Consider the following 19722-nt stretch of genomic DNA (forward strand, 5'->3'; position numbering starts at 1 on the left):
AGGTACTGGATCTGCTAAGGGGCTGCCTGCGCCTGTTGAGGAGGCCATGCTACGGCAACTGCAATGAGACAAACCACACCAAAGTCCCAAAATATCGTTTACTCTTGTCGGTGTTTTCTCAAAGGACTAGCTAGCGCATGGTTGAAAAGTAGATCTGTGGCTCGCTAGCCGTCAGACTTGGCGCAGAAAGGCCAGCTCAGTGGATTGTGGGTGTCCGCTGCAGCAAACAGGAGCCGTCGGTGGCACTTTTGCGGCCTAACGAGGTTGAGCCCTGTTTGAGGCGCAGTTCCAGAATATTCCTTTGCCGTCAGCCCAACTGCAGGGCTTGCCTGGTTTTGGGCCAATCAAACCCGCCGGCCTCGGCACGGCGACCAGGAGACAAACGTCAGCTTGGCTCGAGCTCAGACGCCCCGTCGTGGACGGAAACGTGTCCCTGCGGGATGGTAAACAGGAAGTCAACAGGAAGTGAGCTCCTCCCACGCGCCGCTCGCTTTCTGGCCTTCCCATCTGGCACTGGTGGAGAAAAGTCGCGCTCCCTCTTTTGACACACACACACATTTGACGTTTGGGAAATGACGAGAGACGCTTTTGTGTCTGGCTCTCCCTCGACCCGTTGTTTACCTTGAAGTGCGCGAGCTGCATGTTTTTGTTTCCAATCTTGCAACTTCCTTTCCCCCCATCTGCACTCATCTCATTCACGCTGGCAACCGGAACTAAAGCGGACCGGATGTCACTTGAGTTTCTTTCAAAGATGGAGAGCTAAACTTTTTTTTAAAATTTAAAATGGGGAACAATGAAGAGTTTCACAAGACTTAGAAGAGCCGCTCTGTGTTTTCATCCCGAGTTACTTGACGGAGGCTTTGGGCGGGCATCTAACTTGGCTACTCACTCTCGTCCCTTTGAGACTATTGACGCGTTTCTGGAGTGATTTTCAGATTTGAGTCAGGGGTATTTCTTTCAGGGGTTTTGGAGAGTACGCTCAATATTGGGCTATTCCTTCCTTCCATCCATCCATTCAGCCCCAATGTAATGTCATGAGTGTTGTCTGCCATGTAATCAGATTACGTCGACACGCTCGGCTGTGGAAGAGGAAACACCCGCGCGCATCGCATCGCATCGCATCGCGTCGGTGTGTGTGTGCGTGCGTGTGCGTGTTACACAGTTGGGGGCGCGGACGCGCAGCCGAAGAAGGGTGGGATCGAGTCGAGCCTCCGCGCCGCGCGCATTTCACTTCGACACACACACGCGCCAAGTGTGGCTGGCTGGCTGGCTGGCTCTTCGGGACCAACCGGCAGAACTTTTTGGGAGTCCGAAAGCGAACCGGCACACGTACGTCACGACAAGGAGCGGTAAGATGACGCGCAGGCGCGCATGTTAAGATGATCCCAATTCGGTTAGGCTGGAGTTTTGGATACGACAAGAAATACGTCTATTTTAAGTCCCATGTGAATCCCCGAGGGGAAACATGTGACACCTCGGAATGGCTTGGGACCTTTTCTTTCATTTCTATTGATTGATTTCAATTCAAGGCCATTCTCCAAGCTCCCCTGCCCCAAAACGTACTCTACTCGTGTCCACCTCGTGTGAATATTGGCCAAATTTGTTTGATTGGCCGTCCCATTCAATTGTGCCTCCGCACCACGTGACACACGAATGACATCTGCTCACGGCGAAGCTTAAATAACAAAGTTAACATTTGTCGACTTTTGGCAAGTCATTGTTAACTTGGGTTTCTTTGGCCTTCAGCAAACAGAATGCTGTTTTTGGGTGACCTTTGTGGTGTGAGAAGCCTGGGTGGAGCCCTCCAATCAATCCATTCTTGTAGCTACATGTTTGCAACCATGTCTCGGGAAGTCAAGTCATTTGGACGCTTACGGCTAGGTGTCGCTTTGGCTTGCGTTTGCGCTCACGTTAGCTTTGGCAGGTGCGCTTCACTCGGCGGTCATGGCTTCACTTTGTCATGGCTCGGCCTCCCAATGGGAAATCAACTGGGCTGCGTTTTGTCACGTCCTGCAGCCAGATGATAAGGCCGGTCCTGGCGGCGGTCCTGGTCCTGATCCTGGTGCCGCTCCCCATCTGCGGCTATACCTTGGATGTGGATCAGGCCATGCTCTTCTCCGGCGCTCCCGCTTCCATGTTCGGCTACTCTGTGCTGCTCCACCGGCACGGCAAGCGGAGCTGGTGAGCGGGCGTCTCCTTGCCTCGCCTTGCCTTGCGGTGTTTTTGATTCGCACGCTCACGCACAACCCACGTGCTAGGTTGGTGGCGGGAGCTCCGGTGGACAACTCGTCTTCGTCTGGGTCGTCTCCGGGCGGCGTCTACCGTTGCCCCATAGCGACAGATGAGCAAAAGTGCCAGCCCATGCCCGCCGGTAAGGACGTTTTTTCTTTTGAAATTGCGTCACCACGCCGGCGGAGGCTAACAGGCTTTAGCGCGCAGACGTGTCGCAGTGCGGGAAGACGTGCCGGCCCGAGAGCGACCACCAGTGGTTGGGCGTCAGCCTGTCTCGAGCGGGAGGACACGTCCTGGTGGGTACCCCGGGAAGCCCGCCTTCCGTAGCTTAGCCGACAAATACCAAAGATACATACATACGTAACCCGTCTCTGCTGGAGCGCTAAATTGCCATCTTCAAACGTTTGTTTTGGGGGCACAGGCGTGCGCCCACCGCTGGAAGAACGTCTTCTACTCCAGCGTGGACGGGCAGAACAACAAACTTCCGCACGGGGTTTGCTATCGCTATGACGACAAGCTGTCCCACGCGCAGGCCATCATCCCCTGCTACAGAGGTACGAAGAGACGCTCCAGCAAAAGCGCTCTCGCCGACGGTTGGCTTTGCTCATTGCTTGACGTGCGCCTCGCAGACCACCAGAGGAAGTTTGGTTACGAGTACGGTTCCTGTCAGGCCGGGATGTCCAACCGACTCTTTCAGGTGTGCGCAACAAAAAAGAAAAGGACGTTTTGCTGTGACAAAATGACGAGCGCTGCAAAACGTTGCGGCGGCGTTCAGGACCTGATCATCATGGGCGCCCCGGGGACGTCGTACTGGACGGGTTCCGTGCTGGTCTACAACACGTCCGGCGGCGGCGTGTCCGTCTACCTGGACGACGACGACGCGGTGGGCTTCGGAAGCTACTTGGGTGAGCGAGCGAGCGAGAGAGCGGGCCAGCGCTTATGTTGAGCAGGGATGCCCGCGCAAGCCTGCCTTGCCCTCTAGAGGAGAAGCGCTTCAGATCACGGATGGCTATTTTGGACTTTTCTTGTCATTCGTGATTCAAATGGATGAAACGTTTCAGGCTACTCAGTGGACGCAGGCCACTTCCTGGATGCTGTGAGCTTGGAGGTGGTGGGAGGCGCCCCGCAGTACAACCAGAGGGGAAAAGTAATGCAAATGTTCTTTCCCATCTATACGCTACGTGTACATATGGATATTGTTTTTCTCCCAAGGTGTTTGTCTTCTCAATGGACGGCCACATGCTACGCGTGCTCGCTCACGTGTCAGGAACAGAGGTGACCCAGCGCTGCTTCATTTCAAACCGCACCGCACCGCACCGCACCACACATCAACGCAAACTCCGACGGGTGGTAGCCGCGCTGCTCCAGCTAACTGACCAGGTGCCATTTACAAGCGATGCAAACGGTGTTATCGTTCGTGTACGTGTATAGCTGGGCTCCTATTTTGGCGCTAGCCTGCGTGCGGTGGACCTGAACGGCGACAACCTATCAGATCTCTTGGTGGGCGCTCCCATGGCAACGGGCGCTAGCAGGGAGGAGGGGCGCGTTCACGTCTTCCTCAACCAGGGACAGGTGAGTTGGCCGTCCGCCATTATCTCACTCGACGCACGGTGCGATGACATCGTGCTAACTCAGGCCAAGCTAGTGGAGGCGGAGTTTCAGCTGAGCGGGGGCAACGCCCACGCCGCTCGATTCGGGGAGGCCATCGCAGACTTGGGAGACCTGGACGACGACGGTTACCCCGGTAACCGTCTCGGCTCGCCCTTATGTCGGCTCCGACGCTTTGCTAACTCTCCTGCGTGTAGAAGTGGCGGTCGGTGCCCCCCAGGAGGACGACCTCAAAGGGGCCGTGTACATCTACAACAGCGGAAATCGGGGCATCTCGCCAAAACCCTCACAGGTATACATACGCACATATTCACGGATGAGGCGCTGACGCAAACAATGACGTCGTCGTGTTGACAGAGAATCAGCGGGGCGGCGCTGGGTCGCGACCTGCGCATGTTTGGCCAATCGCTGAGCTCGGGCGTGGATGTCGACGACAACGGGTACCAAGGTAATGCTGCGCTTCTGGACTGCCCTTTTCGTGTCGTACCACGCCTATGACGTATTACGTGTGCACGCTTGCACGCACGCGTGTCTCCACAGACGTGGCCGTGGGTGCGTTCCTCTCAGACGCCGCCGTGGTTCTCAGGTGAACAAAAAAACGAGACGTTAGCCAACGGGGAACGCAACGTGGCGTTTACGTCAGGATTGTGCGCGGCGCAGGTCTCGTCCCGTCCTGCGGGTGGCGGCCTCGCTCGTCCTGCCCGAGAGCATTCAACAGCGGGCGACCGCCATCGACGTCACCGTCTGCTTCCGAGTCACCTCCAGACACTACAAAGGAGCCGTCGGTTGGTTAGCGTTTGGCAAATACTTAGCAGCTACTGCTTGTTCTTGGTTAGCTTCAAGACGGATAAACGAGCGTAGCATAAATAGCCTGAGCTTTGCACCCTTCATTCATGCTAAGCATTGAATAACGACTATGAATATTCTGCGTGAGCTAGCCGACTTAACGTCGGATCACGGCTTTTGGTGAACAAGCGTTTTTGTTTTCTTGTTTTGTCAGCAGATCTGCAGTACGACCTGACTTCCGACCTCCTCCACCCGCCATCCTTCCCGCACCGTTTCTATTTCCACGGCAACGGCTCGTCCAATAGTACGAGGGCTCGCGCGAGAGTGCGCCTCGGCCATCTGGGCTGCACCAATCACGTTGCGCGGCGGAGGGTAAATGCCGCTCCGCTAACTGACTGTCGTCGGCACGATGATCACGCTGCTAGCTGTTAGCACGAGAGACGTGGATGTTTGACAGTAATTTGCCGACGCTGACGTGGGCGCACGTTTGTCTGCGCTGGCAGAAGGACACGCGGGACATTTTCACGCCGGTCCGATTCCAAGTTTCCTACAGCCTCCCGGACGGCGAGCCTCCCAAACACGCCGGCAAACGGCGTGTTTGGGCGGCGCTCGGGCCCGTCCTGCAGAAGGTGGCGGGCAGCCGCCGTACCGTCAGCAATCAGGTAAGGGGAGCTAGCGCCAATACGGCCACCATCGTCACGCCTTTGTGGGATCAGACGCAATACCGTCAGCAAGCAATCGGGTAAGGGGAGCTAGCGCTAATACGGCCACACCTTTGCGGGATCAGACGCTGTTCGCTCGCCGCTGTTTCCTGGCCAACTGCTCGACGGACGTGCGACTGGGCGCCACGCTGGTCCTGCCGCGGTAAGGAACGGACGCGCCGTATCGCCGTTGCCGCGGAACAGGATGAAAAGCTCCCGGACTGGGATGTGCGCAGGAGCGGCGGCTACTTTGCGCTGGGCGCCGGGCAAAGCGTGATGCTCAACACCAGCCTGGCGGTGGCCGGAGACGACGCCTTCCTGCCGCGTCTGGCGCTGCGTTTCCACCGCGACCTTCACTACGTCAAAGTGCTGGAGAACGTGAGCGAGCGCCGGCCGGGCCCGGCCGAGTCCTCCGTGGCGGTACCGCCCGGACTTGACCGTTGCGCTCGCTCGCTCGCTCGCAGGAGGACAAGGTGGTGAGCTGCGATGTGACGGAAGAAGCCAACGGCACCGAAGTCAGCTGCCACTTCTCCGGCCACATCTTGCCGTCCGGCTCCCAGGCAAGCTTTCAACCGGCTCCGTTGCGCCATTTCATTCATCACTAAATGCCATCGCCGCCAGGTGAACGTCAGCTTCCTGTTGGACGTGGACCGTCGCGCCGCGCCTGGCAACCTGGTCGTCCTGGCCAACGCCAGCAGGTGAGGGAAAGCCGTCTTTCTGACTCGCCGGCGGAAGCGAGCGTGACGCTAACACGCGGCGCGTCCTCAGCCGAAACCCGGAAAGCTCCGAGTATCTCCGCGACAACGCCGTCTCCTTGCTACTTCCACTCAAGTACGGCATCGACGTCAACGTCCACGGGTGAGCGCTCGTCGGTTCGACGAGAAGACAAACAGATGAGTGTCATTCACGGCGCCTTCATTTCCGTTGCCTAGTTTCGTGACTCCCACGTCGTTTGTGTTTGGGGACGAAGACGCCAAACCGGTCCAATGCTACTCGCAGACCTTCAACTACACTTACAAGGTCATCCGTCCGTCATTCAGCCCGGTTCACTCGTCGGCTTCAGCAATCGAGCTGTGCGTGCGTGCGTGCGTGCTTGCGCAGGTGGTGAATTCAGGTCCCAGCAAGTCGGTGGACACTTTGCTGGAGATTACGCTGCCAAAGCTGTTGACGCCGTACCCGCACCGCTTGCTGCAGGTGGTGGACTGGCAGGTAGCGGCCAAAGTTAGCGGGCTTGTCACACTAACGCTCAAACTAGCCTGAGTCGTCATGCGCTGGCTGGCTGGCGTTTGCTTTGCAGTCATCGCAAGGCGCCTGCACAGTCAGCCAAGCCACCGTCCCCGTCACGGACGACTGCGACGTCCCACGGGCCTCCTTTATCAAACAAATCATCTTCTTCTTCTCGTCCACCTCCACGCGCAACATGGTGAGTGCACCCGACAACATTAGCCTCTAGCGTGGCTGACGAGGCAGGCGTGCGCCCGCCTGCCCGCGCGCGCCTAGTTCTGCGGGCGCGGCGACCCGCTGTGCGAGCGTCTGCTGTGTCGTCTGGGCACCGTGGAGGCCGGTGGAGATGCCACCGTTGGGCTGCGAGTGCAACTCAACCCCAACGTCCTGCTGCAAGCGCCCGTGAGTGAGTCGCAAGGGCGCCGGGGCGCCGCCGCCGGGGTCGCCGTTCATCGCTGTTTGTTTTAGGGTCGCCAGGGCGTGGTCAAGCTGGAGAGCAGGGCGGTGATGTCATCGCCTAGGAACGACCAACACACCGTCCTAGAGCGGGAGCGACCCGTCGCGCAGGTAGGCCACTCGCACCGGTGACGCCAGCCCACGTGACGTCAGCCCACGTGACGTCAGCCCACGTGACGTCAGCCCACGTGACGTCAGCCCACGTGACGTCAGCCCACGTGACGTCAGCCCACGTGACGTCAGCCCACGTGACGTCAGCCCACGTGACGTCAGCCCACGTGACGTCACCTGTGCGTGCGCAGGTGCTGGTGGAAGGGCACTACAGCCAAAAACCTTCGGTGCCGATCAAGGTGTTGATCATCGTGCTCAGTTTGCTGCTGGGTCTGATGATCCTGGCGGCGCTCATCTGGTGCTTGTGGAAGGTGCGCTCGCTTTCCAAACCAAACCATCAAGGCGTTTTCTCCTAATCCTGAGCGCGCGCGTGCTGGGCGCAGGCCGGTTTCTTCAAGCGCCACTCGCAGAAGAAGAAGGAGGAGGAGTTGAAGCGTGACAGCTGGGACTACGTCCCCAAACGCAGAAACTGGGAGAGCGAGTCCTAAGGAGCCACGGCCGGGCCGCTTTTTGAAGACCAGGGAGGGAAGCGAGACGGAGCCGTGGCGAGTCTTTGGCATCATCGGTCGGTCCTGTGACTTTCATCTCTTGCCCAGAGAGCCTCCGTGCTTGTTGAGTCCAGGACCTCCCGCTGAGCCATGCAACTCACCTCCGACGGCCACACGCGTGACGTCATTTCCAACTTGACACCAAAAAGAAAATGCGGCCTTCGGAGGACGTCCGCCGCCTGTCCGGCCCGCTGCCGCCGCCTTTGCTTCCGTTCCAGCCAGCGCTTTCATTCAAGCCTCCTTTCTTTTCCTTTCCTTTCCTTCCTTGCCACTTCCCGTCACTCCGTACGTACGTCCAGACTTTTTGTATCCTCACGGTCAAAGTTCTATTTGTATTCTATGCTCCCTCCGTGTTGCGCCCCTGTTAAGTCTTGCTGGTGTGTCTACTGATGTATTTTCTATTTAAAAAAGACAACAACTGATGGTGAAAAGTGGCAATTTTGAAAACAGTAAAAAAAATCAAACGCTATCAGGGAGTTTCTTGGAAAGCGCTAGTAAAATACAAAAAGCTGTTTCGTTTTGTTTACAAAAAAGTACTTGGGAGTGTTGTGTTGCCGTGGAAACGGGGCCAAACGACACGTCCTGGGTCAGATGCAGCCGCAGGGCGCCGCTGACTCGGCCTCGGCCTCATCCACGTCCTCGCCGTACAAGCCGATGAGTCGCCCGTGGACCCTGAATGCGACACACGCGCACCTACCATTGCCTCTGATGCGTTCAGGTTCTCACTACTGACACTGATTTTGATTTTCACGTCAACAACACGATCACTTTCAGTGTGATGAGTCGGTACTTTTTCAATAACGTCATGATTCCAAGGTGGCCGCGGATCCCCGACGGGGTCAAACCCAGTGAATGGCAAAGGTGTGCACCTGCTTTGAATCTCCGGCCGGCATTACTTTCGCCACTCGACGGGACTAAGTACGAAAAGAAGTTGCAAGTTGTTTTCTTACCTGATGAGCACTTCGTTGGGGAACTCCAGCAGCTCTCCGTCAATGTTCCAAGGGAAGCTGGGGGCGGCGTCCGACTGGATGACGGACGGGGACGGGGCCGTGGCCGGGGCCGGGGCCGTGGCACCGTCCTCGCTTTCGTCCTCCGTGCAAGCGGTCGACCCACGGGGGCGGAGCCTCACTGCTGTCACGGCGTGCGTCTCCACGAAGGAAAAGTCCAACTGCACACGCACACCAAAGTCGAGGCTGAACGAGCGTGGAGCACTTGGGTCGAGCTCGCACACGAGCACAGAAAGACGCTCAGGCGATGACGACGACGTGACTTATTGGCAAACAAAAGGGCCGGACACACGATACAAATGGCCATCCACTTAGTGAGTGAGTGAGTGAGTGAGTGAGTGAGTGAGTGAGTGAGTGAGTGAGTGACTGAGTGAGTGACTGACTGACTGAGTGACTGACTGAGTGAGTGACTGAGTGAGTGACTGAGTGAGTGAGTGAGTGAGTGACTGACTGACTGACTGAGTGAGTGAGTGAGTGAGTGAGAGCACGGTCTCGTTCATATGCAGCGACTTCCTGTTGACTTTACTGCCTGTAATTAATTGAAGCGTCACCAGGGGGCAGCAGCTACAAGGCACGACAAGCAAGCGAGCAAGCAAGTTGCGGGCGGTTGAACGCAGCAGGCCAATTGGACGACATTCAAAAGCCATTTCAGTCCAATTGATGTCTTTTCACACATCAAATTGAGTATTTTAAAACACGTCTCGTTTTTGAGCAGATTCCAGACGGGCCACACCTCATACTCCCATTTACTAGCTATTTGAACGTGCATTGTCTACTTTGAAAACAAACGTGTCAGCCTTTTCCAATGGTAACCCGAGTTAATAACCTGAGTGCATTTTTGCACCTTCTATTTGACTCTGCAGAGTCATTTGCTCCGAAAATCCGAGTTCTGTTATCGGCAGTGGCCCACAGAGGTACCGAGCGTGCATCATTCGCAAAGATTCAACGAGGGAGGGAGGGAGGGAGGGGCGCCCCGGGGGAACGGTTTCCGAGACGCGTTTTTGTGACAACGTTGAAAAGAAGCCCAAAGTGGAACTAGGACGATTCTTTTCCCCCACCGGTCCGGTCGGGTCGGGTCGGTCCAGTCGTGCTTGCTTACGTGGGCCAGGAAGCGGGTCAGTGAGTCAACGCTGTGGCTGAGTGGTATATTTAGAGCGTCTATTTGCAAAATGGGTTAGTGTGCGCGAGCGAGCGAGCGAGCGAGCCAGCTAATCCGCTCCCTCGTTAGCGGAAGCGGCGCAAGCGGGTCATCCAGTTTGGCTCACCTGGCCACCGGGGGCGCCGTACCTCTTGAGATGTTTGACAAACTCCGACCTGGACGTGGCTCTCACCGCGATCAAGGCCGCGCTGCCGTTTGCCAGTCTGGCGCCAGGGCAGGAGACGGACCGGAGAGAACACAGACGCGCAAAAGTCAAGGCGGCTGCTAGAAACAGAACCGTAGCGGTCTTCTTTTGGGGGGTGCTATTTTAAGCCGCGGGTGACCCCCGCGGCCGTGGGTGCGATTCCTACTCGGTGTTGGGGGCCAGCCCTCGGGGCGCGTGAGGACTCAGGCAGGGGATGGCCATCACGCCGATGCTCAGGAACGGGCCCTCGGCGCTGCTCCAAGACTCCGCCCCCTCTGCGCCAAAGAATGGATCAGACATTTTGACTGAGACACATATCATTCATCATGTGATTGATCACCTGAGTCGGTGTCTGGATCATCATCATCATGATCGGGGTCCCTGGCAAAGACATGCAACATTTTAGGAACACAGTGTGTGTGTGTGTGTGTGTGTGTGTGTGTGTGTGTGTGTGTGTGTGTGTGTGTGTGTGTGCGTGTGCGTGTGCGTGTGTGCGCTCGCGCGCATCTCACTGGTCGTTTGCGCGGCTCGTGAGAAAAGACAGCTGACAGTCCTCCGCTCTGCATTCGGGACAGACAAAGACGTCACGCGTCAACGCAGCCATAGGGGGCGCTCTGTGTGGACCTGCGTGGACCTCAAGCGGGCCAGGGTCTTGAGCAGCGCGTAGTGGCGGCGCCGCGCCGGCGCCATCCAGCGCTTCTTTTCGGCCCGAGCCAGGCTGCGCGCCCCGAAGCCGAACATGGCGGCGAAGCCGAAGCGCGGCGGCTGACCCGCCGAGCGCAAGCTGCACATGTCCGCCCGCTGCACGTGGCCTGAGAGCAAGAAATCACAGCACAGGTTCAACTTGAATCATTTGGAAATGAGCCCATGCCAATGCCTTCATTGTCATCATATAGCAGGCAGAACCAATCGGAGTAAGACGATTAAAAGTGGGAATGAGACCGAGGATGATGTGCATGGCAGCGGTGACTGGATCTCTCACTCCGTGAACAGAACAGGAAACCACGTCCGTAGAACCTGAACACACAACAAGTCATCAGGAAGGCAACAACAACAAAATGATGAGTACCAGCGAGGCGAGGCGGGGCCGGGTAGTCTTACCCGCCGGGATGATCCCCAGAGGAAGCGCCGCCCTGACTGGAACACGGGGATAGTCGGCGTCCAGTTGGGCTCGCAGAACCACGGCGTGGCAGAGCTCCGCCACAAAGCCGTCGCCGCCCACGCACACCAGCCTAACACACACACGCACGCACGCACGCACGCACTGGCAGCTTCTGGCTGGCTGTGGCTTGCGCTTGACTTTTTGACAAAGCACTCCAAAGTAAAAGCCATATTAAGTGTCTCCTTCCACGTGGTGCAAGTGCTCGTTTGGCTCACCCGCATAAGTGTTTGCGTGTTACTTCGTAAGATGGCCAAGCTAACCCTCCCGTTTCATAATTTCCTACATCACGTCAAGCGGCCCTAATTGGTCAATGCAGGTTTCGGCCGCCGACGCGCTAATCCGCCCGATAGCCGGCCGGGGCTAAGCTTCTCTCGGCACCATAAGCACATTACGGGAGGGAGGGAGGGAGCGGGAGGCCCAAAATGGGAGGGACCTTCCCAATTGAAAGCTTGCTTTTGTCTGTGTGAAGGTGAGGTGATGACATCATAGGAAGTCCACCTTGAGATGTTCCATTTTATAAGTCAAGAAATATACAACTGACCCATCAAAGTCATCCACATTGAGCTCCTTCATCACCGACAGGGCGTGGCCCCTCTTCTCTGTCACTGCACACACGTGCAGGTCAGTCGGTCACACGGGAGGGGGACAGATGGAGACATGTTGAAAGTGAGCACGGTGGTGGCGTTTGCCTCAAAAATGTGACAACAGATACCATGCCATCTGTTGGAAGGAAAAGGACGAGGAGCACAAGAAAGGAAAGAATGCCGGGACTGGACAGACGGACAGAGGAGAGGACAAGATGGGCGTAGACGGGAGAGGAGAGCACGAGAAGGACGAGATCTTGCAAGGTGAAGAAAAAATGATGGAGAAGACCAGATGGCAACAGATGGACTTTCCACCTCCTGTCTCAGGTTACCTAGCAACCAGAGACTGCCATTAACTCTGACCTATGGACCTACACGCACGCACGCACGCACGCACGCAAGCAGGAAGGCAGGAAGGCAGGCAGGCAGGCAGGCAGCCACGCAGGTAGGCGGCCACGCAGGCAGGCGGGCAGGCAGGCAGGCAGGTAGGCAGCCACGCAGGTAGGCAGCCACGCAGGTAGGCAGCCACGCAGGCAGGCAGCCACGCAGGCAGGCAGGCAGGAGCAGACCCACCGGTGATGTCAGTGCAGACGTCGGCCATCTTGAAGAGGGGCGCCACGTGCTCTCTGTAGACGTGAACGGCCTCCTTCTTGTGGCTGCTGGGGTTGATGAACACCTTCAAGCGCCTGGGCCGCCCGCACAAACCTGGAAAGGCCAAAGTCACTCCCTCCTTCTCATTCTGCTTCCCTTTCACTCAGCTCAGCCTCGGAAAGGTTACGCCGGGTGTGCGCGGGCGCCCATCATGAGGCAGATTTAGAGGCCACCACGTTGTGGATCCCGCTAGAATCGCGCCGATCGATACGCGCACACACATACACGCTCTCTCTCCATATGTCATCTTCTCCCACCCTGTCGATGACCTTTCACGCACACCGGCAGGACCGGAGGCTTGCAAGTGGACACAAAGGCAAAGGAAGCCAAGTCCACGCTGACGTTTCTCGACGCCTCGTGACGACCTTTCGCATCTGCCTGACGTCGCTTTGGCACGTTTGCCAGTCAACGACGGGCATTCTGCAGACTCGGCTTTGGCGGCCATTTTGTGGCAGAGAGCGCCCATGTAGATGAGGACAAAAACGTGAAGGTGCAGACACACACACACACACACACACACACACACACACCGAGATCGGGTTTCCCGCACGCGGGGTAGCGGGCGGGCGGTTGCCGTGGCAACGCAGCGTCGCCATGGTAAACAATCCCGAGTCGCGGGCCATCATGTCAACAACTTGGGTTTCGCTCACACGTGCGCTCCAGTCAAGATGGGCGCGAGCGAGCGAGCGAGCGAGCGAGCGAGGGCCTTTGTTCTGGGAAGCCCTACATTTTGTCTCAGCTGACAGACGAGCTAACCTGCCTGCCCAGATGGGACAACACAAGCTGAATTTGGCTTTGGCCCCAGATTGGGCCTTCCTTACCTGCGAGAAGCTCCCTCAAGGCGTCGTACCAGACGCGGGCGTGCTCCGAGGACGCGTTGTGGAGGTGCAGCGTGTCCTCCTCCAGCCGGCGGCCCCGTCGCTTGCAGAAGAACAAAGCCAGGCCCAGCACGGGGCCGCCGGAGCGCCGCCCCGCCGACCGCCGCCGCTTCACCTTCACCGCCAGGACGTCGCGCAGCATCAACGCGGCGGGCGGCGCCGGCCACGCCTCACCTGCACCAAAGCGTCGCGCAAAGGTCACTGGCCAGCGCTCACGCGACTAACGGAGAGCAAACAGCAGCCGTTAGGAGGCAGCAGCGATTGGCAAACATGTCCGTCCAGTCGTGTGAAATGATCACACAGAGACGCACAGATTGGGCAACAACCAGATGGAAAGAGATGTGAAGTGACAGCATGTCACTGTGTCCAGATGGAGCAAAAGCTCCCATCTCGGGCTTGGTGACACACTGAGGCGTGCAGGCACACGCCTCCAAATATTAGGCCCCATCGTGTTGTTTGTCTGACTCGACGCCTCAACGCTAACTATGGTGCCATATCCAGCCACACTGGGGGCGCTGCGAGCTAACGAAAGCTAACTAGGCTCATCGTGAACCACAAAAAAAAAGAAAAAATGTAGAAGCTCCCTGCAGGTAAACAACATGTCGCACATCCTCGAGCAGATTGACAGGAAGAACTTCTCATAGACAACAGCTGATCCATTTCGACGCACACACACACAGCATGCCGACTGTGTGCGTTTTTGCGTGTGTGCGTGCGTGCGTGTGTTAATCTGCTCACACAGAGAGAATCTAATAACCCCCTACGGGCCTAACCAACTGCTCACTACTACTGCCAAGTTGTGCCACACACACACACACACACACACACACACACACGTAATGACATTACCCTTCAATGGAATACTGCAAAACAGATTGTGAACTCAGACACACACACATCAACATGAACGCAAAACAACAACACCACCAGTTAGTAACGTTTTCCACGGCATGCTGCCTAACGGTTCGGCACCAATTGGTAGCAAAGCAGCCCCCGCCCGCTGCCTTTTAAACGTCCGAGCGACACTGAACAGACAGACACGCCAATCATCCACGGCCGTGCGCTGACCTGCGGGGCTCTCGGGCAGAACGGGGGTCCAGGTGAGTCGGGTGCCAGTCAGGAGAACGTCGTGGCTCTTCTTGCCTACTTTGAAGATCCCGCGCAGCAACACACCATCGCTGACACAAAAATGAAGTGGCATGCAGCGCAAGATAAAGAAAGAGATGGGGTCAAAGTGGTTACGGGGTCGGACAGACGGACGGACGGACGGACGGACAGGCAAGCCAGACCGACACAACCGTTGGCACATTTCAAATGAATTTTGGGAAATAAATGCTTCCAATGCTGCCCTTTGAATGACTCCGCGTGTTCCTGGTTCTTTCGAACTGGGTTCAATGCTGGCTGACTGAAACGAACTCGGCGCCATTTTGAATGCGCACCGAAGCTACGTCACGGCAGGTAAACGAATTTGATTCGCCGGTTCATTTGGAGCCATGCAGGCAGGCTGAATGGCTTCCCCTCCGGACCTATCATTCCAAAGAAAAATCATTCAAATGGAATTTGGACGTGAATCAGCACGCCTCCAGCCTTCGTCCCCATCCGTCCGTCCGTCCGTCCGTCCGTTCGTCCATCAGTCCCTCACTCACTCACCTGCGCTCCGCCGCGTCCGCCTCGCGCTCCTCCTTAGCGATCTCGTGCTCCTGCTCCTGCTGCTTTTCCTTCTCCTTCCTCTTCTTCTGCTTTTTCTTCTCTGTGTCGTCCTCGCGGGTCGACATCTTGATTGGCGACTGAACGACCTTGCAAGCAACAGCAGCCGACAACGAAAGACGAAACGTGCGCTTGAGTTGCGTCTCACTCGCTCGCTCCTCTGCCGAGCAAAGCTAATCCGGGCACTTTGGCGGTCTGGTCGTCATGGAGACCACGCCGCTCACACGCACGTGGAAGGAAGGAAGGAAGGAAGGAAGGAAGGAAGGAAGGAAGGAAGAAAGAAAGAAAGAAAGAAAGAAAGAAAGAAAGAAAGAAAGAAAGAAAGAAAGAAAGAAAGAAAGAAAGGAAGGAGCGCCTTGCTCTTCGTGCGTGTGCCTGCGGGAGGGGGGGATTTGTAGCTCATGCATAAACAAGATCATTTTCATCAATTAAAATTTTGCTTGCAGAATGAACATCTGGGCCCGTCTTTTAAATACACGCACACATGCACACACGCGCACACGCGTTGTAGTGTATTATCTAGTACACGACTCCTGTAGTTGAAATTCATCTTGACTCAAAGTGGAATTAGATGTTTTGAAGAAGACACGATTGCATCTTTGTTCTTTTCAAAATTAGACACTGACATCTACTTTAAATTTGGAATTGGTCCCGAATCATCATCAGTTTGGTCCTTTTCTGCACAGTCAATTGGAAATCTTATCCCTGTTTTAGAATCAAATGATTGACATTTCAATAATTGTTCTATATCCAATTGAGGAAAATGATGGACGGATTCCTGAAAAGTGGCCTAAAGACAAAAGAACGAAATGGCCATAATCGGTCCCCTTTAATACAAGTTTTTCCAAATATGAGAGGACGCGAAACGTTAGAAAAAGCAACAAGATGGACGCTCAAAAAAATAGATTTTATTTTTTTTTGGGGGGGGGGGGGGGTCAAATTGCATAGTTTGGCTTATTGCTGCCGGTCTGTCTGGCCGTCGCCATGCAGGGACCTAGCTCTTTTCACGACTCGTGAAAAATGGCGTTGAGCTGATGCGAGTGTCCGTCGAAGCCCAGCAGGTTGTCTACCTGCTGGTAGACGCCCCCGCCGTAGTGGACGCCGAAGGGGTAGCTCTTGTCGTAGTCCGCCGCCGCCACCGCCGCCGCCGCCGCCACCGCCGCCGCCGCCGCCTCCTGTTTGAATGACGAGAAGTTCCCGTTGACACTGAGGGGTGGGCTGAGGGGTGGGTCGAAGGGGGGGCTGTCCGTCAGCGGGACGCCGTCAAAGTAGCCTTCCGGGGCGCCGTACGCCGGAACCTTGACCTGGCGGAAAATGTGCGAGGACTCCATGGAGCCGTAGGGCGGGCTGGGCAGGCCCGGCGTCAGCCCGGGGCTCCGGTAGGAGAAGTGGGCCGCGTAGGGGGCGGCGCCCGGCGGCGGCAGCGACAAGTGGGCCGGGAGTTCGGGCGACTGCTCGGGGAGGAAAGTTCGAGGGTTCAGCTGCAGACAGCCCGCCACCAGGTTGGCGGTCGGCTGGGACAGACCTGCGCGGGAGGGACCAGAGCGCAACTTTAAAATAAGAAGAAAAAAAATCGTCCATCTGCATGGTGTGTACGAGCGCGGCGTGAGCGCACCTTTACAGAGCGCCTGCACAAAGGTGATGAGGTCCGGGGCTTTCCCGGAACGCAGGATCTCGCTGAGGGTCCAGATGTAGTTCTTGGCCAGGCGCAGGGTCTCTATCTTGGAGAGTTTTTGTGTCTTGGAGTAGCAGGGCACCACTTTGCGCAGACTCTCCAGGGCGTCGTTCAGGCCGTGCATGCGATTGCGCTCGCGAGCGTTCGCCTTCATACGCCGAACTTTGAACCTGCAGGGCAACAAATGCATTGACGCTTAATTCGTGGACCCAAATAGCGTTTCACTCATCCAGTGATGTGCTCTTCATTTCCCATGAAGGTACGTGCAAAGTGGACGTGAGGATCCTCGGCCCCATTTAAAAAAAATAAAATTATATAAATTATATAAAATTGTTATTTATTTATTTATTTATTTATTTATTGTTCCTCCCCCAACAAATAGTGGAGGACAAAGTACCGTAAATCAATGAAATGTTCTGCCTGTAATTGATCTTTTTGTGTTGTAAGCGTCTGGGATCACCTCTGCATGCGAGCCTTGGTCATCTTCTTCTTCTTGGGTCCTCGTCTCTTTGGCTTGCCATCGCCCTCGCCCTCGTCCTCGTCTTCCTCCTGCTCTTGCTCTTGCTCTTGCTCTTGGTCGTCTTCGTCCTCGTCGTCGTCGTCGTCCAGGAGGCGGCGCTCATCGTCCTCCTCCTCCTCATCTCCTGTCCCGGTGCCGGTGCCGGTCACCGTTCCGATCCCCGCGGGGCTGCACGCCTCCTCCTGCTGAACCTCGGACTCGCCGAAATTCTGCTCCGACCTCGTCATGGCACGAGATGAAGATGAGGATGAGGATGATGCTGGTTTCGGCGAGGAATGCAAAGTCGGAGATTCAGTTTGCAAAAAAGCAATCCAAAGTGTCATTGCCAACAGCAATTTCCATTTGACATTGAATATCAAGGGCATCTTGATCAAATGTAGATGTTTCTATCGTGATTTTCTTCAGAACTTGCAGTGATTCTTTTTTGCCGAAAGGATTCAGGTCCTATACGTCAATTCCGACATTGAATATGATGCAAAAACAATTGGTTGAATCTTCCGAGATTTTTTACTTTGAACAAAACATTTTTTGGTCAAATGTTCCGAGACCTTGACTCAAACATTTTCGTCAACCTTCAGTTTGTATTCAAATCATCGAACCGTTTTCATTGTAAAATAAGAAATACATTGAAAAAGATATTTTGTCTTATATTCTTGTCAAACTATTTATTTTTAAAAGCATACGCAAGCATAAGCATATTTATCACCGTGCAAATAGAAACAATAATGACGTCAAACTTCACACAATTAAAACCAATTAGAACAAGAACTGTGCCCACCAAACAGATTTGTGGTTTTGTGTATATAGCTTTAAAGCGTACAACTGAACTTTAATTGACATTTACTCGCCATACAAAGTCGGTTCCGTTTTGAGGAAAATGAAAATCACTGATCACAAACCTTAGCCGACGGTGGAACTGAAATCATTTCCAAAAACATCAAATCATCAGTCGGAAATCTGATCAAATCAACCATCGCATCGACGGACTAACTGACTTCGTTGACTTTTATCAAATCATTGAAAACACAGCAACACGAGTCAAACTCTGCAAAGGCCAAAAATCAAGTCAAGTGACACGATCGAAATAAATGAACAAACAAATGTTCTTCTATTTGGCAAAGAAAACAAAAACACTTCCAAATGGAGTGAAAGCAACAAAAGTGCTGTTTATGACTTGTCATTTCATTCAAAAGATTGCCTCGACCATATAGAACAAGTTGAAAGGAAAGGAAAGGAAAGGATCGATGGTTCTTTGTTGCGTTCATGCGCGGCGGGCGCCTTACTTTCAATCCATTGCAATCAATTAATGATTGTTGTTTCTGACGTCATTGGCGGCAAATGATCACATCTATAATCCATCATCATCACATCCATCCACGTACCTGTCGTTCTTGTTGCTTTGCCGTGCTTTTCAGAGATCACGCAACCGCGTGCGTGCGTGCGTGCGTGCGTGCGCGTGACAGTCGCTCGGAGGATTGTGTCGTGCGCGCGGAGGAGTCGCACTTTTATAGGAGTCGTGCTCGTGCTCGTGCTTGTGCTCGTGCTGGAGGTGCGCGCACGCGTGCCTATGACCCTATCCAGGCCGCGCCCTCTCGCCATATGGTGTTCACGTCATCCAAACGGCCCCGGGGATCACGTGACCCAGCTTCCGGAAATGCCCATCTGCCGCTTCACGCACGCTCGCGCGCGCGCGTGCGTGAAGCGCCAAACCCAGACCACGCGGCTCCGCCAAAACGCGCATCTCAAAAAGTCCCAATGATCTTCATCTATAGAGCCAATGTCCGGACAAATTTGGCACCTCAATCCAGTTTTCTTTCAAACGTGATGAAAATGCACGATCTGATTTTCATCGATTTGACATATCGTGCATGGAACTTTGTGGTCTTGGTGAAAGTAACGATCGACTCGATTGGCCAATAAGGTTGAACTTTGGACCAGCCAGGTGAGTTGGTCACCATGGCAACGTGCTGGTAATGAGGATGAGGGCGATCAAGCGGTCGCGACGTTGTTACCGGGAAACCAACCTTCAAGCACCTCGCACGCTCGCTCGCTCGCGCGCGCGCTCACCTGGATAATGTTTAACCCCGAGTCAATTTTGCGAGTTCGCAGCAAAAAGCCACTCTCACTCGCCATCTCTTGGCTGGAATGCGGCGACGTGAATATTTTTGCTGTGCTTTTGTCACGTTTCAAAGGCGTCATCACGGCCACATGAATCAAATGACAGCGCGGGATCCCGCACGTCTGCTTGGCATGCAAGCAAAAGAAAAGGTTCTCTTCCTCTTCTAGCCCAAGTCATTTCAAAAGCGCCGTTGTAAAGATGGATTGTGTTGCGTCGTATTATCATGACGACTATTAGTGGAGCAGCAGCGGCAGTCAGAAAACTGTCACCAGACTTTCTGACAAAGTGAGACAAAGCGAGCGACTGAATGAAACCAAGCGCTCGTGAGCGCATGTCTCACTCGACTGGTCTTTGGCTCCGCCTGTCGGCCGACGGCTCGCATGGCAGCTGTTGAAGCTGCATCGTTATGG

The 19722-nt window shown here is 55.2% G+C and overlaps 3 protein-coding genes across 9 annotated transcripts; 1 reads left to right on the forward strand and 2 right to left on the reverse strand.

Annotated features, from left to right (window-relative positions):
* Positions 1-877: 877 nt before the first annotated feature.
* On the forward strand, positions 878-8204 carry itga4 (integrin alpha 4). 5 transcript variants are annotated; one of them, XM_085920992.1, is made up of 29 exons: positions 878-1349; positions 2017-2181; positions 2259-2371; positions 2440-2528; positions 2654-2786; positions 2862-2929; positions 3008-3137; positions 3294-3379; positions 3445-3582; positions 3664-3804; positions 3868-3976; positions 4038-4132; positions 4198-4288; positions 4381-4426; positions 4501-4625; positions 4841-4998; positions 5130-5288; positions 5414-5490; positions 5564-5705; positions 5792-5887; positions 5949-6025; positions 6096-6185; positions 6260-6347; positions 6429-6536; positions 6625-6750; positions 6828-6953; positions 7020-7118; positions 7310-7429; positions 7502-8204. In XM_085920992.1, exons 2-29 carry the CDS (start codon positions 2021-2023, stop codon positions 7604-7606), a joined length of 3096 nt encoding a protein of 1031 aa, XP_085777118.1. In that variant the 5' UTR covers positions 878-1349; positions 2017-2020; the 3' UTR covers positions 7607-8204. The 5 variants fall into 5 exon arrangements, with proteins under 5 accessions (XP_085777118.1, XP_085777119.1, XP_085777120.1 ...); XM_085920993.1 differs by having other exon boundaries at positions 4844-4998; XM_085920994.1 differs by having other exon boundaries at positions 3445-3507.
* Positions 8149-15079, reverse strand: cerkl (CERK like autophagy regulator). Its single transcript, XM_085920998.1, has 14 exons — positions 14942-15079; positions 14360-14469; positions 13235-13465; positions 12336-12467; positions 11720-11783; positions 11118-11248; positions 10959-11033; positions 10651-10828; positions 10529-10576; positions 10357-10397; positions 10183-10291; positions 9939-10035; positions 8617-8834; positions 8149-8338 (listed from the first exon to the last, which is right to left on the reverse strand). The coding sequence occupies exons 1-14, from the start codon at positions 15064-15066 to the stop codon at positions 8254-8256; spliced, it is 1644 nt and encodes a 547-aa protein (XP_085777124.1). The 5' UTR covers positions 15067-15079; the 3' UTR covers positions 8149-8253.
* Positions 15080-15931: 852 nt separating this feature from the next.
* On the reverse strand, positions 15932-18654 carry neurod1 (neuronal differentiation 1). 3 transcript variants are annotated; one of them, XM_085920554.1, is made up of 4 exons: positions 18576-18654; positions 17134-17452; positions 16614-16843; positions 15932-16523 (listed from the first exon to the last, which is right to left on the reverse strand). In XM_085920554.1, the coding sequence occupies exons 2-4, from the start codon at positions 17418-17420 to the stop codon at positions 16003-16005; spliced, it is 1038 nt and encodes a 345-aa protein (XP_085776680.1). In that variant the 5' UTR covers positions 17421-17452; positions 18576-18654; the 3' UTR covers positions 15932-16002. The 3 variants fall into 3 exon arrangements, with proteins under 3 accessions (XP_085776680.1, XP_085776681.1, XP_085776679.1); XM_085920555.1 differs by lacking the exon at positions 18576-18654 and adding an exon at positions 18477-18538; XM_085920553.1 differs by lacking the exon at positions 18576-18654 and adding an exon at positions 18093-18387.
* Positions 18655-19722: the final 1068 nt, after the last annotated feature.

This window comes from Syngnathus leptorhynchus, chromosome 9, assembly GCF_054491065.1.
Source record: "Syngnathus leptorhynchus isolate UIUO chromosome 9, UIUO_Slep, whole genome shotgun sequence".
In the NCBI taxonomy this organism is placed as follows: domain Eukaryota; kingdom Metazoa; phylum Chordata; class Actinopteri; order Syngnathiformes; family Syngnathidae; genus Syngnathus; species Syngnathus leptorhynchus.